This window comes from Pleurodeles waltl, chromosome 8, assembly GCF_031143425.1.
Source record: "Pleurodeles waltl isolate 20211129_DDA chromosome 8, aPleWal1.hap1.20221129, whole genome shotgun sequence".
NCBI classification, from domain to species: domain Eukaryota; kingdom Metazoa; phylum Chordata; class Amphibia; order Caudata; family Salamandridae; genus Pleurodeles; species Pleurodeles waltl.
The window spans coordinates 1,073,884,402-1,073,900,684 of NC_090447.1; the positions used below are offsets into that span (position 1 = coordinate 1,073,884,402).

At 42.9% G+C, this 16,283-nt stretch overlaps 1 protein-coding gene across 3 annotated transcripts in view; it reads right to left on the bottom strand.

The window, feature by feature from the left end:
• The window catches only part of TDRD3 (tudor domain containing 3), a 653,010-nt gene that overhangs the window by 502,607 nt on the left and 134,120 nt on the right, over positions 1 to 16,283 (bottom strand). For all 3 annotated transcript variants that reach the window (XM_069205299.1, XM_069205301.1, XM_069205300.1), the window contains exon 2: positions 7,057 to 7,141. In XM_069205299.1, the coding sequence (XP_069061400.1) occupies positions 7,057 to 7,141 (85 nt within the window). The remainder of the gene's footprint in view (positions 1 to 7,056; positions 7,142 to 16,283) is intronic.

Below are 16,283 nucleotides of genomic sequence, written 5' to 3' on the forward strand. Positions count from 1 at the left end.
TCACTGAAAGAAACAAAGGTTAAAGTGACATTACAGTTTACTGGGCTGTGTTCCCTTGTCATTCACTGCTTATGAACTCAAATATTACATCACTCATGACATGTTAAAAGACTTTATTGATGGCATCACTGATTACATCATGCAATCTCTGTAACATTCATTACACTTTAACTGTGGAGAATTTTCTAATCACCTCAACAGGAGTACCCCTTACAGACTTCACATATCCCACTATTTTTAGTCAACAGGTGGACAGGTATACATTTGCCACTGTAAAGGCACCTACCGTCCGATCCTATGGACAACACTACTTAGCTCAGTAAAATACACAATACAAATTCCTCAGGTAGGCATAATGGCATACAACCTTACAGCCATGTTTACAACGTCAGTATGCATGAGATAAACCACATATGAATGGGATGCCCCTATATTCTACATTACTCAGTAATCTGCAGTGAATCTAACTATTTAGCAAAGTTCTAGAAATAGACATGTACAGCTTAAAAAATGTGTCTATACCATTGGATTACAACTATTCAACGTGGGCACAAGCATAGATAAAAATCTCTTTTTAGAACAGGCTTTTGCCTTGCATAACCTACTTTCAAACCTACCTCTCCAAACAACATTAGGTGCACTGAGCATTTTCCTTGTTCAACATATAGTTCTTACAGCCAAAAACTTTAGTGATTTGTAAATGGTACACCAAGTAACTTTTAAAATGCACAATTAGACTTGTCCCCAGGGTTTATCGACCTACACATATAGACTAGGTAACTCTATGCAGTATTTAATTATGGTGTTATCACTGATGTCATCAATGATGTACTTTAACATGTCATGAGTGTTGTAATATGTGATGTTATAGGAGTGCATGGCAGGAGCGCAAGTTATACCTAGCTCTGTAAACAATAACTTGTGAAATTCGGAGTTTTTTTTGTTTTTTTAACATTGGTTTTTGCATTATTTGAACACCTATCTTGACATTACATCAACCTTTGCTTTTTTAGAGACCTCACCATGTAATACACTTACTACTAAGACTTTTCAAGTCTTTTTCGGACCAGTAGATTTCGTTGGTCAAGCCTTCAGCTCAACCCTGGGTGGCTATGGCTCTAAGCAGCAAGGCTTACACAAAAGATCAAGTCTAAAGTATTTAAACAGCACCGAAACAATACAAAGAAATAAACAAGACAAACAAAATCCAGTACCAATTTATAAAAAAACAGACTGTATTTTTATGTATTTTAGACACCCCAACGAAAAAGATCCACTAGAGAATTCCGGAGATATAGGATTTTCAAGGTATAGTAAATCAAGGCATTTCACTCAACCACATACAAGTACTGGCAAATTCAACGAATGTGATGCTTACAAACTTTTTCACTAAAATGTTGGGCTACTTGCAATGCAGTCACTTGGAGTCCCTTTAGGTGACCAACTCCAGAAGGGAGCAAGTCAGAGGGACCAGCAAGGTCCTCAGAAGCAGTTACCTCAAGGGTAGACGCAGTCTTTTGTCAGTTCCATGCACTTTTATCTGTTGAGGTGGTTTCCTATGGAAGTGGTCCTGATGCGAGGGATGAACGATCCTGAAGATGCGATACGCTCAATGGGTATTTCCCTGCAGCTATTTCACTGTCCACGACAGGGGTGAGGCTGTCCTGGTCAGAGTCGAAGTCCCCTCAATGCTGGCAGAATTCCAGTAAATGGGCAACCAGAGGCCTAGTATCACGGTCACAACCAAATCCTTCACTGGGTGACCAAGCAGCACTTCGACAACTGTCCCAGGCTCAGCAAACTCCTGTGTAACTTTGAGCGTCAGGTCCTGGTCTCTGGTGCTGCACGGCAGCCTTTGGCAGCCATTTAAATATTCTGGGCTACCAACTTGCCACAGCACACTTCTCAGCTGTTGTGGCTGTACTGTGTTAACAGGAGGTCAGCAAACTGATACTCTAGAGGTGACCTCTCCACGAGCAGGACATTAGGCTCAGCAAGTGCAGTCCATGCCAGGGAAGCCTCTCTTTGCTGGTTCCACGGTGCAGCAGGGCAGTCCTTCTTCGGTCCTTCTGGCACTCCAGTGGAGATATGATTTCTAGGTAACAGGGGTGCCCCATAAATGGGCAGAAAATGCCCTCGGGGAGGGTTGCTGTTGGAAGCCACTAGGCTATCAAGTTCCATCCCTCCTGATGAACACGTCTTCAGAAGCGTGATATCTAGCTATCCCAAGATATACCATTCAGCCAACTCCCAACGTGGTAGAACCCCTCTCTCGGTGTCCAGAGTTCCCTAACCCAATGGTTCCCAACCTTCTGACTTCTATGGGCCCCCACTTTATCATTACTGAATCCCCAGGACCCCAACTGAATCACTATTAAAATCTGCAGACTCCCCACTGAGTCATTACTGGAAGCCGGGGACGCCGGCCTAAACATTGTTGATTATTTGAAACACAAAACGATACACAAAAACACAGAAATAAGCATCAATACAATACATAAACAGATAACATTTTGTTTAATTTGCTAACAAATATACATAAAAAAAGAAAAATTTAATTTTATAGGAAGGTTGGTGCTTTCCTAAATTCAACTGAAGCCACACATCATCCATATTATATTCTGTTTGATACACCTGCACTGCTCCCACAAATCAATCTGAGGATACTAATTTAATTTTTAGCCTCCAATTTCAAATTGCTTTACATTTACAAAACATTACAAAATGTTTAGTTACACATTTTGTCACTTTATTTATATACACTTTATTAATCTGTTAACATTATTTCACTTTCTAAGCAGTCGCAGACCCCCTGAGGTGGCTTCGCGGCCTCCTAGGGGTCCCCGGAGCACAGGTTGGGAACCACTGCCCTAGCCCAACCCAGAGGTGCGGTTACCAAGGGGGCTACACACACTTGAAAAAAAAGTTGACTCCTTTCTTCCTGGGTGTCAGCTAGTCTGCCTAAACAGTGGACTTATCCCTCTCCCAAGTGTACCCTATTTGCTCTTCAAAGGCGGATTCAGCTTTGAAGCTCGCCTTTTGGCCCAACACCGATGTTGATTCCTGCAGGAGGGAGGTAAGCCCTCTCTCCAGTGTAAGCCCATATTTTCTCCGAGTTGTTACCAATTCTCCCTAGGAGGGCAGAAAGCTGTCTGGGTTCAAGCTCCACGTGCAACTGTTAAGGGCACAGGAGACTGAAAGCAACAAAGTGGCAACTTTGTAAAACATTGCACAATGTCACTGGTTGCATTATTTTAGACTTGAGAGCCAAGGCAGGCTTAATGTAATGAGCTGTTTGATACCCTGGAGTATCAACTTTGCTTGCACTGTTCAGATGTTAGGACAGCTGAGAGTTCAGTGTGTAATCCTGCAATCGCCCACAGGTCAACCAAGTCTTTCTAAACAAGACAGTTTCACATGTTTACTGTCAGAACACGTAAAATACATGTACTGCCCAAGACATATGCTGCACTCTGTATTAGAGCCCTGTAGGCCTGCCACAGGGGTGACTAACACATGTTTTAGAAGCATATTTGACTTTGTCATGGCTTAAAATTGAAAGTCGAGTTAGCAGTTCAAAACTGCTCTTCCAGTCTGCAATGGGGGACTAGGAGACTCGTTTTATCTTTTTCACACCCAGGGTGGCACAAGTGTTGCTGCAGTCCCTGGGATGACTCTCTTAACTTACAGGACCTGGATACCATATACTATGGACTTACAGGTAAGTACGTTTATGCCAATTGAGTATAGCCAATGTAATATATAAGTTTTGGGGTCAGGGCACTGAGGTCTGGTTAGCAGGCCTCAGTGCAGTTTCACAGTCGAAAAATCGGAAGGATCAGTCGTAAAACTTTGGGATGACCATACACAAAGAGGCATTTCCTTACTATATATATGTTTATTAATTACCCAGTGGCAGTTGCCACTGGACAGTTATAGATAGAACCATGTTTCCATAGGAAAAACATTTTTTGGTATACTTGGAACTTTGGAAACACTTGACGAATCTTCACAAAATGTTTCATAAAAGAATATTCTTCCACCACAACTCCCCCTTCTGGAAAGTTTCAGGGTGATCCGTCAAGCAGGAGCCGAGAGAAAAAGGGGGGGATTCCCAAAACATGTTTTCACCATTTATTTTACCATAGGAATATTAGACACAGCTACAGACAAAACTGTTGAACTGAATTAAACCAAATTTGGGAGAAAGCTAGAAGTGGCCAGACTCGCGATCTTAAGTAACTTTATCTCGTGCCCTTGCCATGCACTGCTTTTGACCTCACATATTATATATCACTCATGACATCACTGATAAAATGACTGCAACATCTGAAAAGGTATCACCGATTACAACACTGTCATGCAATACGGTGCCTGGTGGGGTATGCTCAATTGCATCCAAATGATCACTTAGATGCTTTTGATTTATGCCAATCAATATTTGTCTCCTTCATGTAGGCTGTTGTTGGTCCCTGTTAGCCTATTATCAATAACATTTCTTCACAGGATAATTTGCTGTTTGATTAATGCAATTATCTGAATCGACCAATACAGACAGACTGGTGAGAACGATGCTATAAAAGACAGCTGCAAGCTGCATAAATCTGTGTAGTTTGAAGCTAAGTTGCAGTAGAAAGTACCAATTCTAACAGCTGTCAAAAAAGCATATTTCGATGAAAGAACCGTCATATGAGACACATACAGATGCACAGAGGCCCACAGTAAATAGAAATAAACAAACAGGCATTGGCAAAGGCAGTAGTTGTGAGTTCATTGTGCTGACACATACAGAATTAGCACATAAGAGGGAGCGAGCAAGAGGAGACAGAGGAGGCTGTAGTTGCAAAGTAATCCCTCATGCAGTTAAATGAAAGCCAGGCATGGAGTCGGAAGATTACACTCAAACAGCCAACAGTGTTAGGTGAAAGATGAATATTCTACTTTCCAGGAACCTGGCGCCCGGGTAGGTCTCGGGCTCGAAACAGGCAACACTGCAATATAGCATACCTGTTTCTGGGCAACGCGTTTTCCTGAGGAGCCCAGTCCGTAATGAGGGATGGGAGACTTGTTGATTAAGATTGACCGCAATGAGTAGTTGAAGTAAGTGACATTGACTGTATTCGAACCTAGGCACTTTCTCCAGGAGAAATTATGTTTTGTTGGTCCTGAGGAAGCGTCATCGGACCCTTTGTAGCCACCTAGACGCGTAACATAACGACCTTATACTAGAGGAACTTGAAGAGGTTTTCATCTTCCTAGTTGAGCGTGAGTGCGGTCGAGCATTATTTCTTCCAGCACTTCCCGCATTTGTTTTTAATCTTGGCCTGGACCTTTCTTTATTGAATTTTTCCTTTTCTCTTGTACACATCTTTAGTGTGTATCCCTTGTAGGCACATGCATCATTGGAAATATGTTCCCCGGTTAAGTGCCACCCCTTCCTCTTTGGAAGGGTGGCCCATCAGACATTGCAGTGCCGGTCTGATGTGGAGCTTTGCCCAGTGATGAAGCTTGACATCCTACTGGATGTGTGAATGCTGCTTTGCTCCAGATTTTTTCTGTTTCCCTGTAGACTAGTTGTGTTTCTTTATTGTTTATTTTTGTGTGGAACAGTGTACTGTATTATTATTATTAGTCTTGTCAGGGAGAGTGTACACTGGACCAATAATCTCCCTCCTCCCTCTGGTCTTACTTTATACATACAGAATTAGCACATAAGAGGGAGCGAGCAAGAGTAGACAGAGGAGGCTGTAGTTGCAAAGTAATCCCTCATGCAGTTAAATGAAAGCCAGGCATGGAGTCGGAAGAATACACTCAAACAGCCAACAGCGTTAGGTGAGAGATGAATATTCTACTGGGCCATATCTGACAAAGTCTCCAGCCAAAGCCTGAAAGAGGGTGACCAAAGAAAGGTGTGTACCCAGATCCCTGGGTTATACATAGTTAACAACAAATCATACTGCCATCTTGAAAAACCCACACCTAAAAATATAAAGGACCAGGGGCTAAGCTACAGAGAGGTGAGGAAGAAGATTCAGATATTCGTGATGTGCCGAAAATGAGGAATGGATGTACTCCTAGCAAGGATGCAGTGAAGGGATGTGTTAGCAGAGGAGCACCGATGGGCAGTGTCAGTCTGACACTGGGTTAAGTTACGGTATTATTCGTTTCCAGTTCCAAGATAACCTTGTGCCACTTCAAAATGGGACAGCCACACACATGCAAGAGCAACAAAACGATGTAGACAGATACTGCACTTATGATAGCTATGAGTACCAACGGCATGAAGTTATGAAAAGATGTGCATCTACACATACATACATAGTACAACCCAGAACCAGTGGGTATAGTGTTGCCACTCATGCTGCAGCTCACACCACTGGCAAACACACACTAAATGATGGAAATGATTCAAAATATGTTCAAATCAAAATTGCAAAAGGGATGTTTGCCCAAAAAATTCAGTTTCTAGTGTTTTGGCCCCAAACCAGAGTTTTCACTAAAATACACTACTCCTTAGCCTAATTTTGTTTACATTTGGCTTTACCAAATAATATCTATAATTGTTAGTCAGCTTGAAGAATAACAAAAATGTTTGAGCCTACTTTTATTATGAAATGTGCAAGACTCCCGGGGGTTTCTTAGACTTCAGTGTCACTCTAGGTGAAACCATAAGAGACTTCAACTGCCTAAAAAGTACAGGGAGATGGAACCATGTCTTGCCCTACGTTGCAAGGTTTAGTCTTTAATGAATCACGCAAACTCTAACTAAAGCCCATATGAATAATGAATGAAATACATTTTCCTACTGTTAAATGTACTCTTCAAAAAAATCAATCTGTATAGTAAAGCTGGCAGCTCTAAAATGCAAACTGCATTCAGCAAATTAAACAAGCATTACCGCTTTTCGATATAAATACGAAACGTGCTAGGCTGTACATTACTGTCAACAGGCAATCATATCCGTGATATTGGATTGCAGCAGAAATAGGATTTTCAGGCTAAGTAATCGGTTTGGAAATGCAGCTTTACAAAACAAAAATCACAATTATCACCTACATTGAGAGCAATCAGGATAATGTCATGCGTATTGACTTTTCCAGACGAGTTTGTACAAGCTTCAATTCCTTCGTCTGAAAGGTACCTGTTAAGAGAGAATGAATTGCGTTAGGGAGGTGAGCAGCCGTTCAAGAAGCGCCACAAACATACACAGCTAAAATGAGATATAAATTATTCACAGTTTTTGAGAGAGCTCAGCTTTATTTGTTATCATGTATGTGATCCTTCAATTTGTTGCCACTTATCTTATCCTATCCTATCATTTGACCTCATAGAGAAGAGTAGGCTAAGGGAATAAATAACAGGATGGGGGAACCAGGAATTTGTACGTATGACTCTTAGCACCCTGTTGACATCAGGAGGCAGACCCAGGAAGCAACAGCAGCGCGAGCTGACCCATCACACTTAAGACTTCCTACTACCAGAAGTAATTCCCTTTTTCACCAGCAGGAAATGTGATGTGTATTCCTGTCTCTGGAGAAGGGCTACTGAGCAAAACAACTTGGTCGCAGGCAGCACAGACCTATTTAAAACCTACTCTCTTTATTAAATTAGATTTTTAAACACAAGTGTAAAAACAAGCATTCGCATTACAATGGGTCTCGCGTTTGCTCGAGTTAGAGCTGTTAGCATTGTAAATTCCTAACTGGAGTTTTCTTGCCACGTAAATTGAAAATGAAAAGTAAAACAGTTGACATAAGCGAGACGATTCAAAGCGCCAAGGCCGCCGAGAGCGCAAAGGAGAGACGCAAAAAAAAAAAAGAAGTTCACTCACAGTCAACCTGTCGGTAAACGTGCAATCGGTAAAAGTGCAATTATCCATGTAACAGGGTCGATGGCCAAAGTGGTAACAAAGCTGCCCCAAGGAGGGACAAACGTAAAAGATTTACCAAGATAACAAAGGATTTCTGAAAGGCAAGCCCATGAAAGAGTGACAGTGGTGGGCGTGGTTAAAAGCCCTCAGACAGATTACAAAACGTCAGATCGCATGCACACTCGATCTAAAAACCTCTCAAGTACCATTGTAGGTTTTTCCTCATTACTAGTCAGGAAAAAAGGATTCTATTTCTAACTAGGCTGGAAAAGCAGCCTTATTTAAAGAATGATGAACCACATTTGGAACTGTTCACTGTGGGACATAGTTTTCTTTAGCATCTACCATGTCTCACTTGAAGACATTAAGAATCCAGCTCTGGGGGCTTACAAAACAAAGTTAGGGATGACTTACTTTCTATATATAGCAAGCACTGACAAAGTCATGCATCTTGCCTTCTGACTTTAACTATACTTTTTGGTAATGCTGTTCAGCATCTACAAAAGATGGGTTTTGCAGATACTAAACAGCATCACCTAAACCAAAAAAGGAAAGACAAAAGCCCAGCCTTGTGATGTAAACAACTGCATACATCATGATGCTATGGTGGCCCCATGATAATAACATATACCAACTTGTAAAAAATTCTACAGAATGCAGCGCTTACAGACCACTGTTCAAGTTGAATTTGGACTACAAGATTCTTAGTAAGAGCTTGGTGATGAGACTCCTCCCTTACATGCCGAAACTGATACACCCAGACCAGTCAGGCTTTGTCCCTGGATGAAACACAGCAAGTAACATATGACGATTGTTGGCGGTCATGAGGGACCCCTCCTATGACGTACTTGCTGTGGATATTGAAAAGGCATTTGATAGCTTAAAGTGGGGTTTCCTTTACACCGTGATGGACAGGATAGGCTTGGGGCCTGACTATATTGCATGGGTGCAGTTACTATATACCAATCCCATGGCCAGAGCTTGCACTGGACGGACAATATCAGAAAGCTACGTGGCGGAGCGGGGCACTAGAAAGGGTTGCCCAGTCTCCATTGCTGTTTGCAATAGCGATGGAGCCATTGGCAGCCGCAGCCTGAGGGGGAGAGGGAGGCAAGGGAATAAGAGCAGGTGGGGGAAGACACCGCATAGCCTTATAAACCGATGTCCTGCTGATTTTTCTGGGGAATATGTATAGAGACCTGCCAGGGCTCAGCTGATGCTCTCCAGGTTGGGGACTCTTTTAGGACTTGGAGTAAACTGGGATAAGACCCGGTTGTTCCCACTAGGTCCTGAGGCGACACCCCCTCACGAGCTGAATACGGTAATACGGGAACCGCACTGTCTTTCTTATTAGGGGCTAGGGTGTATCACGACCCATAGGACATCCTTGAGGGAAATGTAGGGAGGACATTGAAGTTCCTCAGGACAAGTATGGTTTTTTGGCAGACCCTGCATTGTCTTTAGCAGGTAGGGTGGTGCTTCTCAAAATGATAGTCCTGCCTAGGCTACTATATTGTTTTACAGTATTACCAATATGGATACCCAGGGCAACCTTTAGGGAATTGGAAGCACTAGTGATATCATTCCTGTGGGGCAGTGGGCGAAGGAGAGTGGCATTAGCCAAACTTCAAAGACAGTCCACAGATGGAGGGCTGGCCGTCCCAGACTTTGAGGCCTACTATTTGTCAGCACAGCTCCAGTGGTTCACACAATGGATACACCAGGACAGGATCCTGAGACTTTGGTGAAACCATTCACCCCTCCGCTGACGAGATTAATGGAGGTGCCATTGGGGAGTCGAAGCAACAGGGCGGGGGACTCTCCTGAATTGAAAACCATGATTCAGTGCTGGACAAGCTGCTTACGCAAAATTAAGATAAAGACCCCCTACTCCACAGACCTTGCCCTGCTGTTCATTTTAGCACTACCACATAGGTGTAACTGGGAGGGTCTCCAAGCCTGGGTTGCAGCGGGGGTACAGACAGTGGGCACTCTGTTTAAGGAAGAGACAATGACAACATTTGAGGAGCGGAGTTTGATCTATGGCTCAGTCACTGCTGGTATTCGGCGTCACTGGTAGGCGGGATTGGGAAACCCCCAATGCAGACAACTTGCACCTATCTGACAACTTCAACGGGTAAGATAAAAGTGGTGACAAATTTATATGGCAGAATGCGGTCAGATAAGACTCTCCCATTGGCCCAACTTAGACTTAAATGGGAAGGAGATCTGGGCGCCAATATTCCTGACAAGGCGTTGGAGAAAATACTGGAGGGCTTTCCCAGGATGACTAGAAATGCCAGATTCAAGCTCATTAACTTTTATGTGTTGCATCAAGCTTATTTAACCCCCGGTCAGATTAATAGGCACTTTAGCACGGACGGAGCTAAATGCCCTAGGTGTGGGCTGCTCGGTGGAGAATTCAAGCACATGTTTTTGGATTGCCCAACACTAGGGACATTCTAGGGAGATGTGACCCAGTTAGTGGCAAGAGCAGTGGACAAGGTGATTCCCTGTACAATGGGCCATTGCTTACTCGTGTGGTTCCCACATAGGTCCAAAACAAAGATCACTAGCAGATTACAGGACCTGGCCTATGTCTTGGCCAAGAGGGAAACTACCATGACCTGGAAAAACTCGATGGGCCCAAGGATATCTCACTGGAAAGGGAAATTGGAAAAATGGGCTAGATGCGAGGGGGTGGCCTTCTCAGGGAGGCTAAAAGAGGGATGAGATCCCTAGAAGTAGCAAGGGGACGGGACATGGTAACAGAAGACATGGATGAGGTGACCCCCAACTGCCCTGACCCCTGAATGAGCGACGGACTGATAAAACCCAACCACATCGCACCTGACAGCACACATCCCTACTGAGTAGGAACCTGACGCTACCTCACACAAGTGGTTGCAGCGCACATGTGAGCTCAAGGCACAATGTTCATCCCGCACCACAAATTTTGACTAACTGGGGGAGGGGAGGGAGGAGGAGTTGGGGTGATTAAGGGTGGAGGGGGAGATAGCGAGCTCATAAGGACCCAGCACAGTAGTGTGCTTAACAAGAATTAAATGAGCTAAGCCATTGCGCTGAAAAATGTTGTATTTCACTAAGATTGTATGATCATTTAATGACAGAAAATATTAATAAAAATGTGTTTACACACATGCCAACTTGTAAGCACACACACATCATGATGCAGAAGCAGTCTTTAAAAAAAAAAAAAAATACCATTCGAAGATGATCGACACGCTTGGAGCAGTAAAGGTTTAAAACATAAATAAACAAACCGTCCACAAAGGGGGTGGACGAGGTCACCTAGTAGTAAATTACCACCAGTAGTGTCCTAAAAAGTTACAAAAATAAATGTAAACACAATTCAGGACGTATGGTGGTGCCTCAAAGGAGCTGGGGCGAAGGTGAGCACGTAAATATCAGCAATAAGTGGCTGTGAGAGCAACGAGGTGCAAGGGAGTAACAGAAGCGGAGATTATTACACATTTTAAAAATAAAGAGGGGAGGGATGGAGGAACCAACTGACAAGCTTGGGGAGGAAAAGCAATAAGGAGAGGGCAGGTGATAGAGAGCAGGAGAACAGTGCTAAAAGCAAAAGAAAAACGATATTTCCCTGAATGCGAGCGGTAGAAAGCAACAAGCTATCACTGCAAAAGAACGGCAAAGAAGCAACACTAGAGAAAAGAAAGCCATCAAATAAAAAGCAAGAGTGACAAAAAAACAACCAATAGTAAGCTATGAGCTAGCTGAAACACCACCGTAAGTGTTAGTGTTGTCTTCAAGTGTTGTATTAGTGTTGTGAGGTCTTTTGACAACAGAAAGCTGTCTGTGAGGCCTATAAAAAGGTGTTTTCTTACATGTCAACACACTTGTTTCACTGCAGTGATTTTAAAACCTGCTGCCCAGCAGCAGCTTTATAGCGCTCTCTGGAGCCACACACTGATCATATATGCAAGTGGTATAAATACACACTGCAGTCCCACAAGACATTTAACTTCCACGCCGCTGGTGCATTTCATGCGCCAAATTAACAAGGCCTTCAAGGAAAAGTTAAAAAAATCAAGTGGGAGTAGCCAATATAAATGTGCAGCTTTAGGAGCAGAGCACATACGAAAGTAGGAGGGAATAAAATATATATGAATTCTAATTTGAATGCATAAACACATTAGGAATGGACTACAAAATGATTACAATAGGTGAGTCACATAAAACCTATGAAAACAAGTAGAAGGAAAAAGAAGACTAACGCAAAACCCTAAGGGCAAATGAAGAAGCTAAAAAAAGGCCGAGTGAAAAGCGGGCTAAACTCTGAAAACGTACAGAAGTAGGAATGCCAATGACCCAATATTGAAACAGAAGGACAACTTTGACTACAAAGTCTATGTAGATAATCTTGTGAAATGTTATATTTTCAAATGGAAACTGTAGGAAAGTCGGGGTCAATGGCAATCTGTACCTTGTTAATTAACCCCATGTAATATTAACGGAACAAACACAAAGCTGTCCCGCGGCACAGCTGCTGAAAAAGGGAAGGTGAGCGCGGCTGCGCGCTCAAGTATGAAACGGCTTCCATAAAAACAGCCTCGCCTGATCTTTGAATCTTTATCCCACACACTGGCGAGTCAGGGTGTTTTACTAAGCTATGTAATGAGCTCCGAAAAGCTGCTTTGCAAATCCCCGGCGGGAGAACTGATCTAAAGCTGCCTTCACTTTTGGCAGTGGCTCCACTTGATTGAGCTCTAATTAGACCACTGAGCCACAATCCTACCAATAAGTAACAATGAGAAGTTCACGACCACTGCCAGGCTCACACAGCTCATCCTGACAAAGGCTGGAACAGCCAGCTACAAACACATCCTCTGGGGTTTTGTCCCCTCTGAAAAAGAAAAGTTCCAAGCTTCGAAGAACCATCCTTTGGAAAGGACAACGATAATAGGTGGGAGCATAAAGCCGGAAAAGAGTGACAGGTGGATATGTATCACTAAAGAAACACCATGTGAGAAAACGATTTCTATGGCTACTTTAGCCATCACTATTTCTTACTCATAAGCTTCCATTGAAAGGCAAAGCTTATTCTCGCTAATCACTACATATTTTAAGATTTGTAAGAGGCATGCTGAAAAAACTGAAGCATCAATTTCTGAGCAGCACAAGTGCATATTTATTTTCTATACCTAGAGGTGGGATTCTTTTTATATCAGTTAATTTACTTGTTCCTTATGGCAGCCATAGGAAGCCTCCGTTGTGAGCAACTGGATCAAAATTCGATTATTTACTTCTGTGACACGACAACAGTGGGTAGTCAAAGTGATTACCCACTAATTTGAGGTCACCAGGTTATGCAGGGTGGTAAGAGCTGAAGGAAGTGAAAGAACGCAGGCAGTACTGTGCCTGCACCAGCCCTATTCCCTCCTGTCAGCACGAGTCTCAAAAGATGTGGTGGCAAGAAAAAACATAATGCGTTGTCAAGATAACTTCGCAGCGCTGCTGACAACGCTGTGTTGGCTCTCAGATCTCATTGTGAGCAGGACCGCAGACTGGCACACAAGGTATTAGGGTGGGGCGGCAACAGGCCAATTATTTTAACCTAATAATCAGATGTGGACCTCGTGGGGCAATTACTTAGGGGGTTGTAGAGGCCAGCGTTAGAGGCCATGTATTTATATTTGAGTTTAAGGGCCTATGTCTAGAGTGGTGAGGGTGAGCAGCGAGACGCCAGGTTTTTGTTTTTCCCCAACATTTGGCGGCAGACCATATTATATATGGCTCCCCAATGACTATTCAGCTTCTACGTATATTTTGGAAGTTGGGGAAAATGCTGTGAGACGGAGGTGGGGCACGGCAGGAGGGGGCATAAACAACATAAAAATATAGATGCTAAACTAGAGGGCTCGAATTTTACTTCGGTTGTCAATCTGAGGGCCCTCAGAACCCCTCAGTGAAAAATATCTCCGTTATCCACAGTTACATATCTACAATTCTGTAAATTAAAGCTACTTGTTATATGTAGATATACACAATTGTATAGATACAACTTAGGAGAAGAATAACAATTAGTACATTAAAACTACTGACAGCACCTATATACAATTTACATGACCAGATATTTTCCTATTGTGAATGGAGAGGGACACAGTAACAGCAATAGGGGCTTCAACAACCGACTTCACTCTCATACATCACAAGGTAGGCAATCTGTAGCCAAGGACAACTGATCAATAAATTAGCAGACGACGTAACGCCTGCCTGTGTCAGATTTAAGCCCCAAAATCAGAAATAGCCCACTTAACCATAAAATAAGATTAGTTCCACATCATTTTTCTGATTCCAGAGATCATCTCGGTGTCTCATCTAGATAAGGAAGCATTCACCAGCCCATCGCCCTAACACCCAAATACGTTTCCTTTTCGAAGAGAGTGATATTTCAGTAACAGAAGCATGACAAAACTAGAAGTGTGCAAGCGCTGGCGCTGGGAAACTATAGTTAAGGGACACAGCATGGTCTGGGGTCTGTCCCTACCTTCACTGTCCGAATACCGTCAGCTATTATATCTACTGAATCAATCAATCAAATGTTATGGTGCAGATTATAATACAAATATGCAGCATCAATATTTAATAATATCTCACCAAGCAAATCGATAGAAAACAACCTCAAGATCCTTAAAAAATGCTATCAGGGCTTCAAATTAGAACTTTATCTAACAACCCAAAACTAACAAACACAGTAAGGTAGGCGTCAAAACTAACTTTTCAGGCAGTTAAGTAAGCAATTCACATTCCTGAGTTTAAAAAGTCCCACAGTTTATGACTATATTGAAAGAAACCCCAACAAAGGTGGGCTGGCATGTAAAAAATGTTCAAGTTGCTTTAATTTATTTATATCAGGCTCACTAGAAGTACATGTCCTGTTGGGGGCACCCTACCCAGTATGCAAGGCCCAAAAAGTGTGATACAAACGGTGTGGGGGGATGATGGTGCTTGGTGGTGAATGTCAGGCAAAAGTGGCAGGTGAATACTTCCACCACCGCCCCTGTATTCTTGAAGTATGCATCTTGCTGGGGGCCTCAACGTTGAGTGAAGTGTGTTGCTTTCTGTAGTTTTCCCGGTAGTGCAAATCTGTAATGCGGTTTTTCTTTTCGGGAATGGGGCTATGCCTGTGTTACACGAAAAATGATACCCGTTTTCTCCACATTTTGGGCAGGTGCGTATCTTCCAGGGTATATTATTTTTTGTTTCCGCATTGTTAGGTACGTGCAATATATGAAACTGAGATGTAATTACTTAAACTCTTAAAATTCCTATTAATGGATATTGTCTTGGCATGGGAACATGATGTCTTATATTCACTCCCTACAAGTGGTTCTTGGATTATGTTCTCTCTCTGTGTTCTGTAACTTTTATACGTGTTTTTTCTTGTCCAACATCAAGGTCATTCAAATTGGGGAAACAAATCAATTTACCTATCCTCTACCCAGTATTTCATCAAGTGTCTGATGTCATGTGTGATTTAGGGAACTCTGTCTAAATTTCTCTGATCGTCACTGCTAATTTGGGTACTGGAGGAACTAGTCAGGTGTTACCCCAAATGCTTCTTGTACTCCTTTAAAGTTGATAAAGGTATTATTCGCATAGAGGTGACCCAAACATCGGCAAGCCACTTCTCTCCATCTTGCCACTGATATATTCTGCCCTATGTGACTGAATAGTTGCAGGGTTCACAACTCCAAATCCTGTGACAACAGAGGTCAATGACGGACTCCTTTTCACTGCTATCTCTCGTGCAACTAGTGAGTCATATGACATACGGGAGTGGCTTGGTATATTTTCCTTGCGCATGAGTAGCACCACCAGGCATTCCCCTTCCTGCAGATCTACTCAGTAGCCTTTTTTTGCCAAATGGACTCCTTCAGAACACCACCCAGCTTTAAACTGAAGCTGCTTGGCTAAATAATATAGCTCCAAATTGGGAAAACCAAGACCTCCCTCCTCCCAGTCCATCTTCAATACTTCTAGCTTAACTTTACTCCTCTTCGTGATCCAGACCCATTGCCTGAGATTCTCAAAGTGATGATTGACCACGTAAATTACACTCTTTGAGCCCACACATTTAAAGGGTCATGTGTCAGCAGAGCAGAAGGATGATGTGCAGCAAGGGCCACATTTGGAACACAACAGGATGTACACCAGAGACCACTAGTAATACACGTCAGGGGAGCACTGGTTTACATGTCTCGGGAGTAGGGGCTGTTTTGCTGATGTGAGCACTGGGTATTGTGCATGCAGGCAGTAATAGGTGATGTATGACTCGGGGGGACAGTGGTGTGTGCATTATGGAGATGTAAAGAGATGGTGTTGCCCAGCAGGGGACACACATTGCTACATACGGAGTGAACGTAGCGAA